At 39.4% G+C, this 22,721-nt stretch overlaps 1 protein-coding gene across 1 annotated transcript in view; it reads left to right on the plus strand.

Annotated features, from left to right (window-relative positions):
• The window catches only part of PRKD1 (protein kinase D1), a 99,463-nt gene that overhangs the window by 54,884 nt on the left and 21,858 nt on the right, over positions 1-22,721 (plus strand). The window contains exons 4-8 of the mRNA XM_079954495.1: positions 12,731-12,862; positions 13,708-13,868; positions 17,363-17,386; positions 20,453-20,660; positions 22,530-22,607. Coding sequence (XP_079810621.1) covers positions 12,731-12,862; positions 13,708-13,868; positions 17,363-17,386; positions 20,453-20,660; positions 22,530-22,607 — 603 coding nt within the window. The remainder of the gene's footprint in view (positions 1-12,730; positions 12,863-13,707; positions 13,869-17,362; positions 17,387-20,452; positions 20,661-22,529; positions 22,608-22,721) is intronic.

Here is a 22,721-nt window from a genome sequence, read left to right on the forward strand (position 1 = left end):
AACATTTTTTCATTCTACTGAAATTACAAAAGCAGCTGTATGATGATGATGATGATGATGATGGTGATGATTTAAATGTACCTGCACAGTCCTGTAAAAATATAAAGGCGGACTGCTTACCAACAGTAGAGGGAAGTATAAGGACTTTATTGTATGTTCATTATACAGTAGACTAGATTTTATGTTCATCATTCTTTAGGAATGCCAAATTTTGTCAGAATGACAAAAATAATTACTTTTTTGTACTCTAATTATTAATGGATCCTGATGTAATAAGAGGGTTTTTACTGACCTGGTTCACACATAACACTAAACCATGGCTGGTTATACATTACATATTGGCTTAACTATGGTTTGTTTACTTCCAACTAACCACAAGCTAAAACCATTGTTTGTTGTTGGCTTATAAACCTTGGTTGGTTTTAGATATGACTTTCACCAAACTATGAAGGCATGAGTCAAGAGCAATGGTGGGAGAGAGAAACAACCCTAAATGCTGGAGAAACAAAACATGGTTTGTTTGTCTGTGGGATAGTTCGTAGTGTGTTCAACAAACTATAGCTTCAACCAACTTATTTGGCTATGCAAAATTATTTACTAGCACAAATGCAACAAAGCGTCTTCTTTAATCATGCATACTCCATCCCTGGTTCTTTTCCAGTCCAGAATAAATTTCCCCTCTCTGTCACAGCTATCATTAAGTATTACTTGGACAGCAATGTCAACAAATGTTGGCCTTAACCTCCCACTTGAGATGAGTGTTCAGACACCTCCCCCATACACTGCTGGCACCCCTCCAGGCCTATGGATGGGTATGCTGGCTGTAAATTTGGCAGCCATGTGAAGTGGCCCTACGTATGTGCATGTTTAGGGCTCCTTCGTGATGGGAGAGGAATCCTGGGAGAACCAGGTTTTTACCTCACATGGAAAAGCCTTTTTCAACTTTTTTGTGTATAGCCTTTTCAAGGGGTGGGAAGTGTGACTGTTGTTGTTGTTGTTGTTTAGTCGTTTAGTCGTGTCCGACTCTTCGTGACCCCATGGACCAGAGAACGCCAGGCACTCCTGTCCTCCACTGCCCCCCGCAGCTTGGTCAGACTCATGCTGGTAACCTCGAAAACACTATCCAACCATCTCGTCCTCTGTCGCCCCCTTCTCCTTGTGCCCTCCATCTTTCCCAACATCAGGGTCTTCTCCAGGGAGTCTTCTCTTCTCATGAGGTGGCCAAAGTACTGGAGCCTCAGCTTCACAATCTGTCCTTCCAGTGAGCACTCAGGGCTGATTTCCTTCAGAATGGAGAGGTTTGATCTTCTTGCAGTCCATGGGACTCTCAAGAGTCTGCTCCAGCACCATAATTCAAAAGCATCAATTCTTCGGCGATCAGCCTTCTTTATGGTCCAGCTCTCACTTCCATACATCACTACTGGGAAAACCATAGCTTTAACTATACGGACCTTTGTTGGCAAGGTGATGTCTCTACTTCTCAAGATGCTGTCTAGGCCTGTCATTGCCCTTCTCCCAAGAAGCAGGCGTCTTTTAATTTCGTGGCTGCTGTCACCATCTGCAGTGATCATGGAGCCCAAGAAAGTAAAATCTCTCACTGCCTCCATTTCTTCCTCTTCTATTTGCCAGGAGGTGATGGGACCAGTAGCCATGATCTTCGTTTTTTTGATATTGAGCTTCAGACCATATTTTGCACTCTCCTCTTTCACCCTCAATAAAAGGTTCTTTAATTCCTCCTCACTTTCTGCCATCAAGGTTGTGTCATCTGCATATCTGAGGTTGTTGATATTTCTTCTGGCAATCTTAATTCCGGCTAGGGATTCATCCAGCCCAGCCTTTCGCATGATGAATTCTGCATATAAGTTAAATAAGCAGGGAGACAAAATGCAGCCTTGTCGTACTCCTTTCCCAATTTTGAACCAGTCAGTTGTTCCATATCCAGTTCTAACTGTAGCTTCTTGTCCCACATAGAGATTTCTCAGGAGACAGATGAGGTGATCAGACACTCCCATTTCTTTAAGAACTTGCCATAGTTTGCCATGGTCGACACAGTCAAAGGCTTTTGCATAGTCAATGAAGCAGAAGTAAATGTCTTTCTGGAACTCTCTAGCTTTCTCCATAATCCAGCGCATGTTTGCAATTTGGTCTCTGGTTCCTCTGCCTCTTCTAAATCCAGCTTGCACTTCTGGGAGTTCTCGGTCCACATACTGCTTGAGCCTTCCTTGTAGAATTTTAAGCATAACCTTGCTAGCGTGAGAAATTAATGCAATTGTGCGATAGTTGGAGCATTCTTTGGCACTGCCCTTCTTTGGGATTGGGATGTAGACTGATCTTCTTCAATCTTCTGGCCACTGCTGAGTTTTCCAAACTTGCTGGCATATTGAGTGTAGCACCTTAACAGCATCATCTTTTAAAATTTTAAATAGTTCAGCTGGAATACCATCATTTCCACTGGCCTTGTTATTTGCAGTGCTTTCTAAGGCCCATTTGACTTCACTCTCCAGGATGTCTGGCTCAAGGTCAGCAACCCCACTACCTGGGGTATATGAGACATCCGTTTCTTTCTGGTATAATTCCTCTGTGTATTCTTGCCACCTCTTCTTGATGTCTTCTGCTTCTGTTAGGTCCTTTCCACTTTTGTCCTTTATTATGGAAATCTTTGTACGAAATGTTCCTTTCATATCTCCAATTTTCTTGAACAGATCTCTGGTTCTTCCCATGCTATTGCTAAGAAGGTCTTCTTGTCTCTCCTTGCTATTCTTTGGAAATCTGCATTCAATTTCCTGTATGTTTCACGATCTCCCTTGCATTTTGCTTGCCTTCTCTCCCCCGCTATTTGTAAGGCCTCATTGGACAGCCACTTTGCTTTCTTGCATTTCCTTTTCATTGGGATGGTTTTCGTTGCTGCCTCCTGTATAATGTTACGAGCCTCCATCCATAGTTCTTCAGGCACTCTGTCCACCAAATCTAAATCCTTAAACCTGTTCCTCACTTCCACTGTGTATTCATAAGGGATTTGACTTCGATTGTATCTTACCGGCCCAGTGGTTTTTCCTACTTTCTTCAGTTTAAGCTTGAATTTTGCTATAAGAAGCTGATGATCTGAGCCACAGTCAGCTCCAGGTCTTGTTTTTGCTGACTGTATAGAGCTTCTCCATCTTTGGCTGCAGAGAATATAATCAATCTGATTTCGATGCTGCCCATCTGGTGATGTCCATGTGTAGAGTCGTCTCTTGTGTTGTTGGAAAAGCGTGTTTGTGATGACCAGCTTGTTCTCTTGACAGAACTCTATTAGCCTTTGCCCTGCTTCGTTTTGATCTCCAAGGCCAAACTTGCCAGTTGTTCCTTTTATCTCTTGACTCCCTACTTTAGCATTCCAATCCCCTATAATGAGAAGAACATCCTTCTTTGGTGTCACTTCTATAAGGTGTTGTAAGTCTTCATAGAATCGGTCAATTTCAGTTTCTTCAGCACCAGTAGTTGGTGCATAAACTTGGATTACTGTGATGTTAAAAGGTCTGCCTTGGATTCGTATCGAGATCATTCTATCATTTTTGAGATTGCATCCCAGTACAGCTTTTGCCACTCTTTTGTTGACTATGAGGGCCACTCCATTTCTTTTACGGGTTTCTTGCCCACAGTAGTAGATATGATGGTCATCCGAACTGAATTCACCCGTTCCCGTCCATTTTAGTTCACTGATGCCCAGGATGTCAATATTTATTCTTGCCATCTCATTTTTGACCACCTCCAACTTACCCATGTTCATGGTTCTTACATTCCAGGTTCCTATGCAATATTTTTCTTTACAGCATTGGACTTTCCTTTCGCTTTCGCTTCCAGGCATATCCGCAACTGAGCGTCCTTTCGGCTTTGGCCCAGCCGCTTCATCAGCTCTGGATCTACTTGTACTTGCCCTCCGCTCTTCCCCAGTAGCATGTTGGACGCCTTCCGACCTGAGGGGCTCATCTTCCAGCGTCATAACTTTTATATGCCTGTTGTCTTTGTCCATGGAGTTTTCTTGGCAGGGATTCTGGAGTGGCTTGCCGGTTCCTCCTCCAGGTGGATCACGTTTGGTCAAAACTCTCCACTATGACCTGTTCATCTTGGGTGCCCTGCTCGGCATAGTTCATAGCTTCTCTGAGTTCTTCAAGCCCCTTCGCCACGGCAAGGCAGTGATCCATGAAGGGGGGAAGTGTGACTAGCTGGCACTATCTCTTCATACATCAAAATAACATACCAGGGAGTTCAAGTGATCTCACATGTTACCTACTGTTGTCTTACCACAATGGTTGTGAGTTGTGTAGGGACTTAGTGAAATGCTAAGAAGTGCCTCCTTATCCCCTACATAACTCAAACTCTTTGTAGTAGCACAATGAGAAGGGCCCTGCTAGCTGACTTCAAGGTCTGGGCTTGCTCATAAGCATAGAAACATTCCAATAGATACCTAAGTATCATGTTTTCCAAGGCTTTATATCTTAGCAACAACCCATTTGGGCCAGGTAACATACAGTCAGTCAGTCTCCAATGACAGAGATGGATCATTGTAAATTTACCAAATACTACAGGTGGAGTCGTTGGGATGCGGGTGGCGCTGTGGGTTAAACTGCAGAGCTTAGGGCTTGCCGATTAGAAGGTCGGCGGTTCGAATCCCCACGACGGGGTGAGCTCCCGTTGCTCGGTCCCTGCTCCTGCCAACCTAGCAGTTCAAAAGCACAGCAAAGTGCAAGTAGATAAATAGGTACCGCTCCAGCGGGAAGATAAATGGCGTTTCCGTGTGCTGCTCTGGTTCGCCAGAAGTGGCTTAGTCATGCTGGCCACATGACCCCGGAAGCTGTACGCCGGCTCCCTCGGCCAATAAAGCGAGATGAGTGCCACAACCCCAGAGTCGGTCACAACTGGACCTAATGGTCAGGGGTCACTTTACCTTTTTTACAGGTGGAGTCACATACAATTAGAGTTCTGAGAGTCCTGGGCTACGTGTTTAGTCATTGGTGTTAGTCTAGTTTCCCTTCTCTCTCTTTCTCTTCTCTCTCTATTATTCCCTTTGCTGAAATTTAAATTGTAAGTTTCTTGGGGCAGGGATCAGCCCTTTTTCTTTTGCTAACTCCGAAACATGCCATATGTGATGATAACAGTACATAAGTAAACAAATCTCAAATATTTTATGATGCAGTAGAGAGAGAAAATCAAAATCTAAATGAGAAAGAAAAGTTTTTTTTTTAAATGTTCACTTTCTTAATGTAAAGATTTTTACCTTTTGCATTTGCTTCTAAATATCTATTATGTATAAGTTGTACATCTTAAATTTGTCAGGTTCCACAGTCATTTTTTTTAGGAGGAAACGAAAAGCACAATAAATAAATTTTACTGAAGCTGGATTGGAAGTCATCTGTTTCCTCACACATTTCAGGTCTTTTTGGTTCAGAAAAAGAACAGTGCATCTAAAATAATGTTCTATAGATTTGAATAGGCATTCATTTTGAGGTGATCTGTCTTATCTGGCATGTAAAATTACAGGGTTCTTATGTAATGAAAAAGTAATATGCTTGGAAGAGATTTCACAAGTTTCTTATGTGAAACACTAATAGATTAAAACTTACATTAAAAAACCAGGTTGACACTGTGCCTGCCAGCCAAATTCATAGCATAATTTCATCAAAAGAAATGAAAACTATTATAGTATGATTTTACCTAAAATATTAAATTTTATACCACGACTGATACAACAATAAGATTGCCCAAATTTTGTTCTTGAAGGCACATGGAAATCATTGCATATTGCTTTAGTAGAATCAGAGAGAAAATGGGATATTTAATACAGTTTTTTTTTCTTTAGAAGGGAAGCTAGTGAGATGTTATTGAGCTTTCACACAGAATTTCATGAGGTGTTTTTTTCACCCATTGATAGCAAATGTAATTGAGTTTTATTTAAGTTCTTTTCTATATCTGAATGCCACATTGGACCATATGAAAGAACACTGCCCTAATACATGCCTTGATAGTAAGTAGAAATACGAAATTGTTCAAGGTGTAGTCACCTAATGAGCAAAGTTGATTTATGATATGAGAACATGAAGTGAAAAATAATATTCGATGGCCTTTTGGAGTTAGCAAGAAATTTCCTTATCAACTGCTTCTGTGAATCAAGCTGGTAGGTATTATTGTAGTTTCATATTTGAAGACCCCTCTCCCATTTCAGCAGCTCTGCTACCAACGTGGGGCTCCCTTATGCTGTTTCATAGTATCTAAAAGTAAAACTATTATTTTAAAAGAAAAATGCTTCTTCTGTACATTCCTAGGAATGTAGCAGTAATTACTACGATTGATGGAGGAAATGTGAAATTAAGCATAAAATTCACATTCTGACTCAAAGGGGAGAAGTTTTGCCTTTCTTTGCAAGAAGCATGTTATTTTTTTAAGAGAACAAAAACCAGCCATTTTGAATGAAAATAATTCCATACATATAGTTCTGTGAGTCATATTTGTGCCAAGCTTCTATGAATCAGTGTAAAGTCAGACTGGTAGATAATTGTATGATGTCATTTTTTTCTGGTTTAGAATGATTTGAAAAGAGATTGTTTTATGGAAAAATATAAAATTTGCATCATAAGTTAAAAGAAAAAATATTGTGTCTTTTTGGAGTATCATGAGATGAGTTGATTTTTTTTTCTTGTTAACCACTTAGAAGTTTTACTACAATATAGTTTTGTGTGCATGCACACACAAATAAATTTAGAAGAGTAACTTTTGTCTTCATCTTTGAGTTTCATTCAACTGAAACTTCTTAACATATATCTGTTGTGTTCTAACAACTCCCAAGCTTTTTGGAGAGAGGTGATCCTTTTGACTTTGCCTGCCAACTTCCTTTTTACCAACCCCCAGATTTTTGAAAAGTTTCCTCTTTTGAAGTAAATGTGATTGTATTGGGCATAAAGTGGAACAGAGCTATCATCCACCTAGTCAAAACATTCAGCGAGATCTTGGGATGAAGACTGAAATCAAGGAAGCATTCCAAAGAGGAAATGTTGTAATAATAAGGGGTGACACAGATTGGCCACAAAAAGGGAAAATTTCTAGATATTCTGAATGATTGTGCCCTAGAAAAATTGGTCATGAAATCAACCAGTAGGACAGCAATTCTGGACTTAAATAATGGATGGCACCCAGGACCTGGCTTGAGATGAACCAATTGAGAACAGTGACCATAGTGCTATTAAATTAAATATACATGGAAACAGCAAATGGCTCAGAAAGTCCATTATAGAAGTGGTGTCATTTAAGACTAAAGCACTTCAGTCTGCCCAGCTTGGCTCAGAGGCTTCTAGAATTAGCATAGATCGGGGAACCTTTCACCCACCTCATTACCAGCTGTTAAGCAGGCTTATTGGAGCTGTTGGGAGTTGTAGTTCAGCAACATCTGGAGGTTCAAGGTTCCACACGCCACCATTAGTGCATAAAAACTTATAGACAGTGTCTCTCTTCATGACACTTACTTTTTTGGACTTCGTTTTGGCGTCTCTAAATTACTGTCCTGTGCTCCTGCACTCACAGCCCCAACTCTACTCCCCCCATTTATTTATTTTTTCAAAATTTTGTTTCAGCTTCACCCCAGCTCCTGTCAGCTTTCACCTCACAATCTTATTAAGACTTATTAAAGGGTTTTCTAAGAGCTGCTAGAGTACTTGAATTCACGTGATGCCCTTCCGATGTTGTTGGGCTCCAGTTCCCATCAACCCCAATCAGCTAGGCCAATAGTTAGGGATGATAGGAGCTGTGGGTCAGCATCTGGGGATGGGGGGCAGCATGCTGGCAATTCATGATATTGTATAGCCCAGGAACATATGAGTCAGCATGTCTTGCTGTTTGCCTTTTTCATGCCTTTTGGAACAGAACAATGGACTAGGAATTGACCAAACCACAGAGAAACAAGAATAAACATGGTGGGAGTATTTTATCTGGCAAGTTTGCATTTGAAAATATTTTAATCCAAGGCTGAGAGGCGAGATATATAGGAAGAAGGGATAATATATTTAATGTTTCACAGTTACTTTGTGAAACTAGTACAGTGGTACCTCGGGTTAAGAACTTAATTCGTTCTGGAGGTCCGTTCTTAACTTGAAACTGTTCTTAACCTGAGGTACCACTTTAGCTAATTGGGCCTCCCACTGCCGCTGCACCACCGCCACGTGATTTCTGTTCTCATCCTGAAGCAAAGTTTTTAACTCGAGGTACTATTTCTGGGTTAGCAGAGTCTGTAACCTGAAGCATCTGTAACCTGAAGCGTCTGTAACCTGACGTACCACTGTACTGGGATAAATTGAGGTAACTTGAATGTAATGACATAGTAGGGCACATAGTAAAACAGAGTGAAGGATTCAGTCATAGGCAATCAGTTTTAAGTTCAACTAGTGTCAATGAAAGATATTTTCTGTTGTTATGAATGGCGAATAAATGTGCTTTATTTATAGTACATTTCTACAATGCCTACTCAGAAGGTAATTCCATTGCATTCAATGAAGTTTACTTCCAAGTATGTAGGTACAGTATAGGACTTCAGCCACTGGACTATTCCTCTAATTCAAAATCATCTACAGATGCCTTTCACCCATAGCTTGTTACATTTCTATTTTAAAAGTTCATTTTAAGTTATCAAAGAACATTTTGCATTGGCAAATTAAGTAAGCCTGGCCTCCCTTATGTAAATGGCTTCTGTGTGATTCCTCTGGGCTATTCTTGGGTTCAGAGATCAGGTGGTGGCATGCATTATATGAACTAATACTTGACTGATAAATGTCCACTGCAGTTTCTCTCATTGCCACCTCTCCTTTTGAAGCCATTGTGAGATGGAAATCACAGTGTAAGTATATTTGCAGAGTACAGATTCCTCTACTCTTCAAAGAGACTGTGTTGGTATCATTTATTTCCCTGAAGAAAAACTCCACAATCTCAGGTTTATGAACATCAGTGGTGCTGAATTTCTAGAAAGAAAGCTGTCGGAGATCTAACCTTCCTAACAAATACAATTAAAGGACAGGAAGCCTCTTCTTGCCTCCATCCTACTTTTGTACTAGCTTTTTGCTTTTTGCTAATTGCTTTGGGAGAAGTGTTTGTATGACCTAAAAGGCACTCATATTGTTTTTTCATATGCTTCGGGGCTCATAATATGTTCTGTATTGAAGCCTTCTTGAACCCTGGTTCATAATAACCCCTGGCCAGTGAGTTAAATTATGGAACAGGAGATTTGTAAAAGCTTTAATCTTCTCACAAGTCTATTTGATTTGATTTTTTTAAAACAAATGTTTTGAGTTTAGTTTCTGTGTGTATGCTGTATTTTCACATATTCCATAAATGTTCACAAGCGCTGTTTTTATGTCAAGGGTTGTGAGCTGTGCTGACCTCATAATTAATCTGCAGAGAAACTAGCTGTATAAGTTTACAGTTTTAATAGGAGAGGAGCCAATTACTTCATTGCTAGCTGACTTGTAGCAGAAGACTGCAGACTAGGAAGTGATTGTTGTAGAAGTCAGTACTGAAAAAAACAGATTCAAGAATCCATAAGTTCCAAATGGAAAGGGTTTAAGACAACTCAATAATTAAGTTAGTTGAATAAGAGCGGTTTCCGTGAATTCCAAGCATTTTATCCAGTGATGAAAGGCTGATGAAAGGCTGCTTGATCCATTAGGACTTCCATTAGCAGAAAGAGTGGTGCTACTTTTTGCTGAACCCCCTTTCCTTTGCAGCTACATCGTCCATCTTTTTAATCTGCTCCAGTGGTTTGAGGAACTCACTGGAACAGCATTGTAGGTAGCACAGCTGACTTCAAGAAAAGGAGGAGATACGTAAGGGTCAGCTTCACACCCTCCTTCTGACTAACAGAAGCCTCCACTGGATCAGATAGCCTTCACGCAGCAGAGCAACATTATTTGATATGACCCAGTATAAAAGGAAAAAGAAACACAGTTGCTTGAGTAGCTTGAAAGAGTTACACTAACTAAAGCATTCTTCTTTTTGTTTAGTTTGCATAAGAATCTGAACACAAGTTGCTCTGAAAGGGACCCTGTCTATCAAAACAAATGGGAGCTGTGTATCAGAGAGAGAGAATGTTAATATAATTTATTCTTTTAAAATATAACAAAATGCATTGCTTCCTCTTCTGACTTCAGAACATGATTCAAGATGCTGATTTTGACCCATCAAGCCCTCAGTAGTGTGGCACCTGTGTGGCACAGAGAGAGCATTTTATCCTTTGTTCCATCATGACCTAATAATCAAAACAGAATGGTGTCTTCACTGTCTGAACACAAAAGAAGAAGGCGATGTACACAATACTATTTACTCTATACCCACTAAGCTCCCACCGCTGGTTTTTGAAGCAATATGCGCATGACATTAGCCACTGTATTCTGTAGTTTCTTGAGAAATATTTAATTGCATTTCCCCCTCAGTTTCATCTGTATTCACTCTGCATCTTCACTTTGTAGTTAAACTGAGGTGTGTACACTTGAGACAGCTGCGGTGTGCATGCGGATGACTGTGTATACACAGATGACAACTTCACAAATAGTTAAGAGGGTACTTGCATCCCAAACCCTTTCCTCATGCTGGTGTGGACAAACTGGCTGACTTAGAAACACATCCAATCTAACTGATGTGTACAGCAATGTGCAAATGAAATTTGAAGCGCAGCAGAGTGGGGAATTGACCTTGCTCCATTTTAAACTGGTAATAGCTAAAGAGAAAAGCATTCTAGAAGACTGTGGTGCAGTTTTGAAAATCCCTTCCTCTGGGGTACATTGCCAGAATCTGAATAATCTTTTAGAATTGTTGTTAATTATGAGCAAGCAGGAAATAACCTATATTTGGCTAAGTTTTCTGTTTGTAGTTCTCTTAAGCTGTTATTACTACCAGCATTTAAGAAGGTACAGAAGAGAAGTTGAAGTAAATAAACCAATACATAAGTGATTAATGAATGAAAATGAATTTTCTGTTGTCAGAAATGTGTGTTGATCATGATCTTAACTATTTAAATGGGATGGGGGGGAGTTCATGTAAGGGAGGAGAGGAAGGAAGTGTACATGTGCCAGATTGCTGGTGGTGTGCTAGCCTGCAAAGCGTTCCTTACCATTAGAGACCAGGCACTATTACATATATACCAAGTTCACGACTTGTGCTTAGCCCAGCCTTCGCCAACCTGATGTACACTTACTCTCAGACCCAGCCAGCACAGCCAAACTTGCTGGATCTTATGGGAGCTGTAGTCTGTAGTTCAAATTCTTTGGAGGGCCCCAGGTTAATCTATCAGCCATCGCCTAGAAATCCCTCCTCCATTTAGCTAGTTGAGAAGATCCAACAGCATTCTTCTTTCTATATATATATATATATATATATATATATATATATGTTTGCAGTGAAAATTGTTTTGGAGACGGTGGAATAGATGTTTCTTATTGCCAGGCTGAATTTATTTTTATTTATATTTTAACCCTGCACTTTTAACCCTGCAACAGAGTGGTTGATCTGCTTTTCTGTACTTTATAGCACTGCATACTTTTGGAAATGTAACTTTAGCTGGAATGATACAGTTTACGTTCCACATATGCTGCAGAATTTCACTTTTACTGTCCTCTTGAAATAGCAAACCTTTGTTTTATACTTAAGTCAAACAAAGGTCTTAGAACTTAAAGCTCTTGTGCCAAAATGCCTCAGGCATTCTATTGTTTGACAAGTAAGACACAGTGATAAAGTAAGTTGTAAGTGTAGCACTTATGACTATATGACAGTATTTCCTGATGAATAACTTTTCACATTTATACAATTTATACATTTACACACATACACAGACTCAGAAAGTTTTTGCAGAAAGTAAATAAAGGATCACCAGCATCATGCTTGTGAGTGCAATGATCTCCTTCAAGTCTTTCCCAGGTACCTACAAAGCCTCTTGAGTCCCCACCCCCTACTGTCCCCTTAGTCATAAGGTGACATTTTCTCTTCTGTCAAGTTTGTGGAACTGAAGGAGAATGTTGCATATGACTTTGACCTAAATCTCTTAGAAAAATGAATTGTCTCTCTGTGTGCGGTTTCTCTCTTTCTGCCTCTTGAGAGGGGGGTCTAATTGAGAGGGGGAGATAAGTAACCAGAACAGGTGGTGCCCATGACTCTCACTCAATGATATAATTTGATAATGGACCCAAAAAGGTTGGCAAACCCTGCAATTATGAGTTAAAAAAATACAAATTGGCATCCAATTTGCATGAGCAACACAGTACATGATGAAATTTAAGGCACAGAAGGACTGCTTGTCAGTATCTTTCCCTGAATATGAATTCTTCTTATGAATGATATAGCCTTCAGTGATTGAGCCTGAAGTATCAATAGATCCTTTCTGCCAAAGTATCCTAGTGGTTGGATAAGGCTTTTAGTAATGTCATAGGGTTGGGATTAGAAATGGATGAAGTTCAATCTAGGCTGTAACTGGGGCTTCCATTGGTAACAATAGTTTGGTTTTATATAGAAGAACTCATGATTGAAACCAAAGAAAATCCTGAAATCTTTTCCCAATATGTTTTTTTACTCCCTGCTATTATCAGTTTATCTGATCTAAACCACTTGCTGAAAAAGAGTAGCTTTTTAACGTAGCAATATTAGGCACAGTTAGGCCTCCATAATCATCGTTGTCGTCATCACATTTCATTTTAAACTTTTGGGAAATCTTTTCTTTCACCAGCTTCTGCAACATTTGAAGACTTTCAGATTCGACCCCATGCTCTGTTTGTTCATTCGTACAGAGCACCAGCCTTTTGCGACCACTGCGGAGAAATGCTGTGGGGTCTTGTACGGCAGGGACTCAAATGCGAGGGTGAGTTAAAGATTGGCATCTGTGCATTTGCAAAAGAAGTCTCCAGATACATTGCAAGTGATATAAATACTCAAAAATTCTGGGCAGCAACAAAGAAATCAATCAAGTTTAGACCATACAATCATAACCCCCCTCCTTGGAAAATTCTTTATGCTCTCTCTTATTTTATTATTATTAATTCAGTAATAAACCACTTTGAGGTTTTACTACAATCAACTGGTATATAAATCTTGTGAAAATAAATAAGTAGTACTAATTACTACTGAGGTTCATGCTCAGATTTACAATCTCATTCACTTCTGTTGGAGACGTCTGCTTTTATGGGATAAAGAGGCTACAACAGGGGGTGCTGCTGAGGTGGGAGGAAAATCATTAAGCTTGACTTAGGCATGCACATTCAAATGCGCATGCGCATTTGTGCCCACCTAAACCTATCTTTCGCCTGTCCCCATACATGCTGCATGATTTGGTAGACACAATTGTTCTTTTCCTCTTTCATGTACCATAACCAGGTCATCTCCAACTAAACCATGCTTTCAGTAGACCTACTGAAATGTAGGGAAATGCAAGAAAACGGTCTGCTGGTTGCCATTGTTCACAATGACACCTTTTATCCCTGATCCAAATGCAAGCCAGAGCCATCCTAAGGAAGCACTCTGAGCTGGCTCAGGAAATCAAGGATTAGTGCCCAACTTACTGAGATACCACCTAAACTCTGCACTGTTGAATAAACTTGCTTATTCAAAAGCAGGCATTTAAGAAATCCTTTCCAAATTACTAGTTTTCATCTGTTGCTTTAGATTGACATAATCTGAAATCAGCATTATTATTTTTTTAATTTTCAGGATGTGGCCTAAACTATCACAAGAGATGTGCATTTAAGATCCCTAACAACTGCAGTTGTGTCCGGAAGAGACGGCTTTCAAATGTTTCCTTGACAGGACTTAGTAATATCAGGACAGTGTCTGCAGAACTTTCACCTACTACTACAGATGAAACTCTCCTGGTACAAAATTTATAAATATTAAACATAGCAGGTTCTATAATAATAAATGAATGACTTTTGAACACTTGATCATTACTTTTCTACAGAAAATATGCATATATATATTTCCAGAAATCTGCACACAGTAATATACCATGAAAAAAACACACCCGTTTTTGTGTGCTAGACTACTGCAATAGGGCTGGCTCAAGACTTTGTCTTGATGATATGAAGAGCAAGATGGAGGTCCCTCCTCTTCTCAAATATAGAAGCTGACTGGACAGATACTGAATTCCACACAGATGGATGCCCTTATCAAACATTCCTTGTGCATAAGGAAGTTCCAGTGTGTACATGAAGCTCTCATGTATGCATGTGCTTCCTTATTCACTGATTTATATAATGGCACCATACATGTCGGCCTGACAGACACCCACACCTGGTAAAATTTTAATATAAATGTTAATGTGCAAAATATTGCATGCCATAATCAGCTAGCCTGCCACAGAAAATGAAAGCTAGATTCACTCTTAATCAGCTTTTAAAACATCTATTACTTGCGCTTATCATGCTAGACCTAGATAGATTATAGTTTGAACTATTACATTAATAAAAATAACAAGAGATCCCCTCCCTTATCCAAAATACAAACATTGCTCTAAATAAACTCTCATGGGGTTTAAAAAGTAATTACTTATACATTCCACATGTTTTCTTACATGTGCATCTTTCCCATGCATATTTTTTCTCAGTGCACTCCCCACCCCCCAAATACATATTTTACCAACTGAAACTGTTTGAGCTTTCTTTTTCTTATGGAGTCACATTCCATATTTGAGCTGTAATATCCATTAGAACAGAGTCTGTTTATAATATGCCAGCACTAAAAAGCTCCAATAAGAATTATGAGCACCCACTGTCTTAGCAAAGTCTGAAGAATAATAAGGTTTAAAAAAACCCTCTGGTGTAATTCCTGTTCTCTTAATGTGATATGTTGCTACTTAGTTGCATGCATGATTAAGTAACGTAGCAACGCAGCCTCTGGATACACAGTGCCCAGTCCAATAAATAAGGTCACTACAGAAGTGTTGTCAGCATTCTTTTCATATCTTTTGGGTGTGCATAATAATTTTCAGTGAATTTCAGTGGTCTTAGCGATGGAGGTTCAGTGGTCTTAGCACTGGAGCTGCTGTTGTTGTTTAGTCATTTGGTCGTGTCCGACTCTTCGTGACCCCATGTACCAGAGCACACCAGGCACTCCTGTCTTCCACTGCCTCCCGCGGTTTGGTCAAACTCATGCTGGTAGCAGCCATCTCGTCCTCTGTCGTCCCCTTCTCCTAGTGCCATCAATCTTTCCCAGCACCACTGGAGCTGCACCCGGGTTCAAATCCCCATTCAGGCACACACATTCATTGGGTTGGCCTTGCTATACTATTGACTCTTCCCAATCAGTTAACGGCAGGACCTGCGAGAGAAACTTGCTGACAGGAATTGCTGTGGAAAGGAGAGCGCTACATCTCAGTAGAGCAAAGGCTTTACCTGCAGAAGGCATCAGATGACCAGATACAAGAGAGAACGGGCTTTCCTAAGCTTTAATAGTTGCATGACAATCTTCACAGGCTGCAATTTTAATTTTTTTCTCTCTTCTACACAACTATTAAAGCTGTAGGAGCTCTGTCCACCCTTTGCATCTGGTCACACTATGAAGGCTCTAGGTTCATTCCCTGGCAACTCGGGATAGCAGGATTGTAAAATACCCCCTTTTCTCTGATGCCTTAGAGAGTCATTGGTCATCAAAAGTAGGCTATAGGCTACTAGGGTAGATGAGAAAATTAGTGGACTTGCTTTATCTCCGTACGGAGATAAAGATAAAATCTTATAAAGCACACTGCATTTTGAAAGTGAGATGTAAGATTAATAAAAAACAATTATAATAATTAATACACAGAGAACTAAAGAGCTGTGGGGCAAGCCCAGGGGCTTAAGGACACTTACTAGGATTTTGTCGTCTTCTTAAGCAGCAGGGTCACAATCTGCCTTTAAATATTTCCTCCATGTCCAAAATGACTTACTACTGTGACAAATCAGAAGCTCACTGTCCTCAACACATGGAACTACCTGCAATGTTCCTTGGACATTTCCAACAATAGTTGGGATTTATCACTGGGATGTAGTGTTTGAAGAAGAAGAAATTTCACTAGACAATCTCAAGCTCTTTGGCTTGGTCAAAGGGGCTGACACATTTACACAACACAAATTGCTGTCTTTCACTACAGGACTTATAACAGATTTATTGGCAATTCAAGTGGCAGTAAGGCCATAACCTAAATAAGAACGTGTAAACATTTGCATTGGCACCTTTGAAGAATTCAGAAAGTCCCATTGTAAGACATATTTTGTGAGATTGTGCCAGCATAGCTCTTGGGGCACTTCATACAAAGTGCTTTTGTTCTGATGCAGGAAATCTTAAGTGTGGGTGAGACATTACTTTCTCACATGTCTTATGTGATACGTGGCAAGAAAACAACGGGGGGAAATGATTCTTGCTTTAAAATTGTGCTTTTAAATGTATATTCAAAACATTTTATCTGTGTTGTGAATACCAGTCAAGTATTATTAATTGAAGTTCTATTATTTGAAAATTTTCAGTTGATTCCACAAAGGCAAGGACACCCAAGAATGGCAACCTGCCTTTATCAGTGTATCATGGTAGCACCTGATAACCATGATAGCAAAGACAGGAGTGACTCTGGGATAATATTTGACAAGTCCATTTGCAAATATTTTTTAAAGCTTCAGGACAGATTTCATTTTAGGACAAGCTCAGTCTTCTAAGATAAGTTTAGAGGCAAACTTCATCTAGACAAAAACAATAAAACTAGATATTATTTACTTACAGTTAAATAAATGTGTAATCCTATGCATGTCTGCTCAGAAGTAATTTCTGTTGAGTACAATGGGACTTATTTCCATGTAATTTTGTACAGATTTGTAGCTTTTGATCATATAAAAAATGCCTATCTATATCTCCTAGATATGCCATCATCCAAACACAAGAAGGGAAGTATCAGTAGGTTTGAAGAAGTACACAAATCAGTAGTGGGGGTGGGAAGACTATAGCTCCTAGTTGGAAAAGGGGCATTCCATACTTCAACGTTTTGCAGGTCCCATTTGTTGGAAGTACATACAAATAACAGTGGGATTAATCATCTTTTTTTGTAATCCAAAGGTTCTATACATTTTGTTTTTGACAATTTTTGAAAGTTGTTTTCATTACTAAATAGTCTAACCCTCTGAATTTTATTTGAAGCCCCAAAGGCAACATAGAAATATTTAAAATAAGCAAACAAATATAATAGAAGTTTGAACAAATAATGGTGTTGGTAGATAAATGCAGGCTGGTTAAACTTTTTTGTTTTTATTTGAAGAATTGAACTTTATATTAGCTTTCCAAATAACATGGCTTTATGTTTTGTTTTTCTCTGTTTGTTTTGACTGTGGTCTTCCTTATCTAGATTCCTACAAGCCCTAGCTTTGAGGTATGTACTTCTTTTATACTCCTAATATGGCTAAATGGTAAATGCTTAGCAATTCAAATTTTGCAGTGAATTAATTTCATAATGAAAGTAGCGCTGTGCCACATTTCTTTCATTTGGAAATGTGGTCATACTTTTCATGTATTTTGATCTTAAAATGTATTTTCAACCCCAAAATGAGAAGTTCAGATGCTCTTTTGTAGTTCAGTCTTGGGTGATCTCGAACTAACCCGTTCTCAGAGTTGACTCACTGAAATCATAGGAACACAAGAAGTCTGACCATTGGACTATCCTAGTTCATTAGCATCTACACTCACTGGCAATGGCTCAAGCTTGGCTGTAAAGGATAAAATATTCCTTTGCAGGCACATCTTGAATTCAAACCACACCAGTAAAAGAACTCTGTGGGTTTTGAAGTCACTTCAATACCCGCTTTCGGCAGAAATCAACCATCTCTCAGGAGTTTAACTGTTCACAAAAGGGCTTGAAGTTACCACTGCTCAGTTGCCTGGGTCCATGAAAACCCTCAAGTATATAGATATGTACATGTGGTTGGTGCTCTTTTTCAAACAGCAGCTCTGAAGCTGGGGCAGGGGCAAGCAACCCTATGTAAAGCTGGGGCAGGGGCAAGCAATTACCTCCTTTGCCTGTATAAGTCATATGTTCAGTCTATGACATCTCCAGTTAGAAAAGACATTGGAGAGCTCCTGCTATATGTTTGTATGACGTGTGTGTGTGTGTATCTGTGTGTTGGCTGTTTTTTATAAGTAAAACCCACAAACGGCTGCTTAAAATAAAATAAATATAATTTCCAACAATAATAAAGTAGTATACAATTAAAGGCTCCTGCAAAGCTCACAACTTTAATGAAACCACTGATAATAAATAACCAAAAACAAAAACAGCATTTTCAACCAACCCAAGAAGTTCAATAGCAGCACAGAACATTGCTCCCAAATTTTTGTTGTTGTTTAGTTGTTTAGTCGTGTCCGACTCTTTGTGACCCCATGGACCAGAGCACGCCAGGCACTCCTATCTTTCACTGCCTCCTGCAGTTTGGTCAGACTCCCAAATAAGTCAGCAAAAATAAATAGGTGGTAGCTTCACAGAGGTCAGGTGGCAGTGAATTCCTATGATGTGGGGCCACTACTGATAACTCCCTCTTGTGCCTACCAATTTCACTGGTCTTAGTAGTGGACAAGTGGCTCCGTCTTGATCTTATGGTATGTGTGTAGGCAGTCCTTCAAACAGCTCTGACTCAAGTTTTTAAAGGTAGTATTTTAAAAATATTAATATTTTAATAGACATCATAAAATAGTCTCTCCAGGCATATTCCAGGCTTGTAAGTCCTAAATGAACCAAGTAAAAGAGAGAACAGACAAGCCATTGTTGCTATTTAGCAGCTGTCACTCTCTTATTTCAATCAATATTTCAATTCATCCACAAAGACCTTGCTGTTGTCATGTAGAAGCAGATGCCATTGCTTTAGATGCATTGTAGCTTCTGTTAGCCTACCCAGATCTCTTTAGCTACCTTTTTAATTTTGTTGTTAAAAAAGGACACAAAGCTGAAACCTCTTTTAAAATTTGATTTTCTCCTAAATTGTACCGAAGGCAACGTACCTTGCTTATATTTAATCACGTAAGTACAATACAGCCTGCCTAATAATATTTTTATTGCTTGGGTTGAATCAGCTTTACTGAAACAGCTGGGCAGCTGTCCAATTAAATATCTGCACATGTGAAACCTTCTTAGGATTTGCAGAAGGTGCTTAAAATACAGTGCTGTCCAGTCTAAAAGCAATATACTTGTTGAGAAATAATTGTACTGATTTGCTTAGTGCTTGGAGGGGTTGCTGGCTTCTGTAGTTTCCATAATGTAATCGAGTTAAGCAATTGTTTCCTGGTAAGTGTCCAGGCTTCCTGAGTCAGGAATCTGGCTGGCTACCCGGAAAAAAAAAATATTCACATCTCTCTTTAACTAACCACCAACACATTGGATAAAGAAGTATGAGTCCAGAGCAGTGGATCTTACTTTTAGCAGGCATTTTTACAATAAATTTGTATTTTCTGAGAAAAGCCTTAGTTCTTGCCCTACATTGTTAGAATCATAGAAAAGTAGAGTTGGAAGGAACCCCAAGGGTCATCTAGTCCAACCCCCTGCAAAGCAGGAATGTCAACTAAAGCATCCATGACAGATGACCATCCAACCTCTACTTAAAAACCTCCAAGGAAGGAGAATCCGCAAAACGCCATCCAGTGACAAAGGTGATATTTTGCAGCTGTCACCCAGCTTAAAAAAAAAAACTTAGCTAATTGTGTTTATAATTGATTTATTACTTACTCAATTAATGCATAAATTTGCATGTGTTAAGGAAGAGTAAAAAGCATATCTCATTTTAAAGTATACTGAGTCAATCCGTTCTGGGGAAGAAATGTAATGCAAAAATAGCAACTGCGCACCTAGTCCTTCAGCAACGCCAAAGACTTTCCCGTGCCCTGACATTTATTGGTACCACACTTCCCTGAAGTTTGATTTTCACAACAAAAGCTGCCATGGAAGGTGAGGGAGTGGAGAGGGCAGTGACAACCCCATGCAATGGCTAGATAGGTAAAGATATAGGGGAAAAAACATGTGTACATATGATATACGATATACGATACGATACGCTATATGATACGATACGATATACGATATCTTTATTGTCATTGTCCCATGCAGAACAATGAAATTGAAAACTACATAAAACTACTACAAAACTACATAAAACATTCAAAAACCCCTAAAAACTCTGAAACCCCATTTTAAAATACACTATACTATAGAGATCCCTTATGCTGCGTTTAGAACCAGAATTGCATTTGCGTAGAAACTGCTTCTCAGGCGGCTAGTCCTGGCCTTTATAAGCCTGTACCTTCTTCCAGAAGGCAGAAGCTGGAAGAGATCATTTCCGTGTGTACTATGCACACACGCACAGCCAAATTTGAATGTACAAGGTATATGTTTGTTAAAAACAGCGTCTGCTAAAATGACTTTTAAAACATCTGCCTCCATATATGCACATTCTAGCAAAAATCACCTCCGGAGTCTTTTGGGAGAGAGAAGAGATCCAATTCACAGTCATACATTGGGCGACCTATTCAACTTGACAAGATTTTGCTTTCCAAGGTTAAAGTGCCTCATACGTTTGTGATCCATTCATATACACGGCCAACGGTCTGTCAGTATTGTAAGAAGCTACTCAAGGGACTTTTTAGACAGGGATTGCAATGCAAAGGTAAGTGTATTTAAGAACTCAGAGGAGCTCTGTCATATGCTTCCAAGAATTCCAGTTATGTATTTTTAAAAGTTCATATGTATGTTTTTGTTTTGCTGCTGCTACTTATGGGGTTGGATCCAGAGATAAGTGCACGCAGAAGTTGCCTCTGCCTAATCTTGGGGGATCCCCTTCCCCCATGCCAAGCCATCACATGCAACAAGAACCCTGACCTATGGCAAGGATGGGAGGCTGCTGAGGGTGGAAGGAGGGATGAGAAAGTCCATTTCTGCCAGTTCCCTTCTGCGCTCTTCAGAAGAACTGTGTGGGACATGGAAGCATTAGACCACAACTTCTGGAAACCCTACTGTATCAATTATGACTTTAGAAATTTCACCATATATTGACCACAGACTCATCTGACATTGACTATAGCCACAGGAGGTAGAAAACAAGAATTTTTTTTAAAAGAAAACATGAAGTTTTGAGCATTCATGCAGAATGGTGGATTGCACACAGCTTTGATAATACTGCTCTCATCATTAGTGGGCGTGACCTTTGGCAATCAAATCAGCTGCCAAAGTAAGGCTTTGGTTCATTGACCCATGAAGATAAAACAAAAATATACAGAAATATGCAAGGCTTCCATATACCTTCCTGGACCAAAACCTCCTAAGGAAAAGATGCTCTTCCTGAGAACCTTATTTACACAACATTCTGCTTTTTCTGTTTATATATAATCTGTGAGTAATGTGATTCTGCAGGGGTGCAGAAAAAGCACAGTATGTGGAATTTGGCATAGAATGCAGCTCAGAATTTCAGCTTTAAGCTGTAAACAAACCCTCCATATTTTTTGGCCTTTATATCTGCAAAAATATGCTTGAAACTGAATGTGCAATGCCTATTGAGATCTCAGTAGTGGGCAGGCAGCTGCAGGCTCAGTAATAAAACCAGTGACTACTTGTCCCTTACCATAGCCAGGTAACCAGGACAAAGTACAGAAAGCATCTTCTAAAGACTCATTTTTCCCCAAGGCTTTCCTAGACCCCCTAAGATTGGATGCTTTTATTGTATCTCTGTTTTTATGATACTCTTTTATTGCTTTTCTTTTGCATTTTTGGATACTGCTCAGAGGTATTTAAATGTTGAATCATGTAGAAATACTTTCAATTAAATGAATAAAAAGATGCAGATCACAGAGTTCAGATTTTTTGTGCAGATTTTCCCCCCTCTGGAGGTATAGATGTGGCTAAATGGCATTTTTGTTAAAATATGGCATCATTTTTTTAAAAAAAGTATTCAAATAAACATCCTGATGACTGACACCCTCCAACTATGTATATAGATTTATGGGAAAGTATGCTGTATTCTGGGGGAGGGGTGGGAGGGGGGAAAACCAATTGTTTTGATAATGTCATGCTTATTTCCTGTTTTTTGAAAATTATTATTAATAATAATATTTTTTTAAAAAAAGAAAGGAAGAAAAATGTCATTCTGTATACTGACTCATGTAAGATACAATGTCAAACCACATTTGGTGTTGTGAGAATAAGTCCTATCATTCAGCCGGAAAAGTAGGGTTTGCATTTGCCCTGCAACCTAGGATCAAACCATGTTTTGCAGTCCTGGTTCATGGGGAAAATGCAAACCAAACTTTGCAGAATTGGACGCAACGGAAGGGAAGTGGGGAATTGCAAGTGCAGGTTTTGTAAGCCTGAGGTCCACCCCATGCTTGTTTACTTTAGCACCAAAGCAGAGTTTGGAATTACGATCGAACCAAAAGAGACCATCTTACAATGATCTTTTGTTATATGCTGCAATGTACAAATCTTGACACCTGTTGATGTCACAGTATCATTAGCTGAAATTATGCATCTTATCTTTAATTAGATTGCAGGTTCAACTGTCACAAACGCTGTGCACCCAAAGTGCCAAATAATTGCCTTGGGGAAGTGGCCATTAATGGAGGTAAGTTGCATTGAAGGCTGTAGCAATGCATGTTCTAAAAGCCTATTGCATAGGGAGAAGACACTTAGAAGTAGATGAGGGGTTATTTTTAAAGAAAAGTCATAGGTTGCATTA

Source organism: Podarcis cretensis, assembly GCF_951804945.1.
Source record: "Podarcis cretensis genome assembly, chromosome: 1".
NCBI lineage: Eukaryota > Metazoa > Chordata > Lepidosauria > Squamata > Lacertidae > Podarcis > Podarcis cretensis.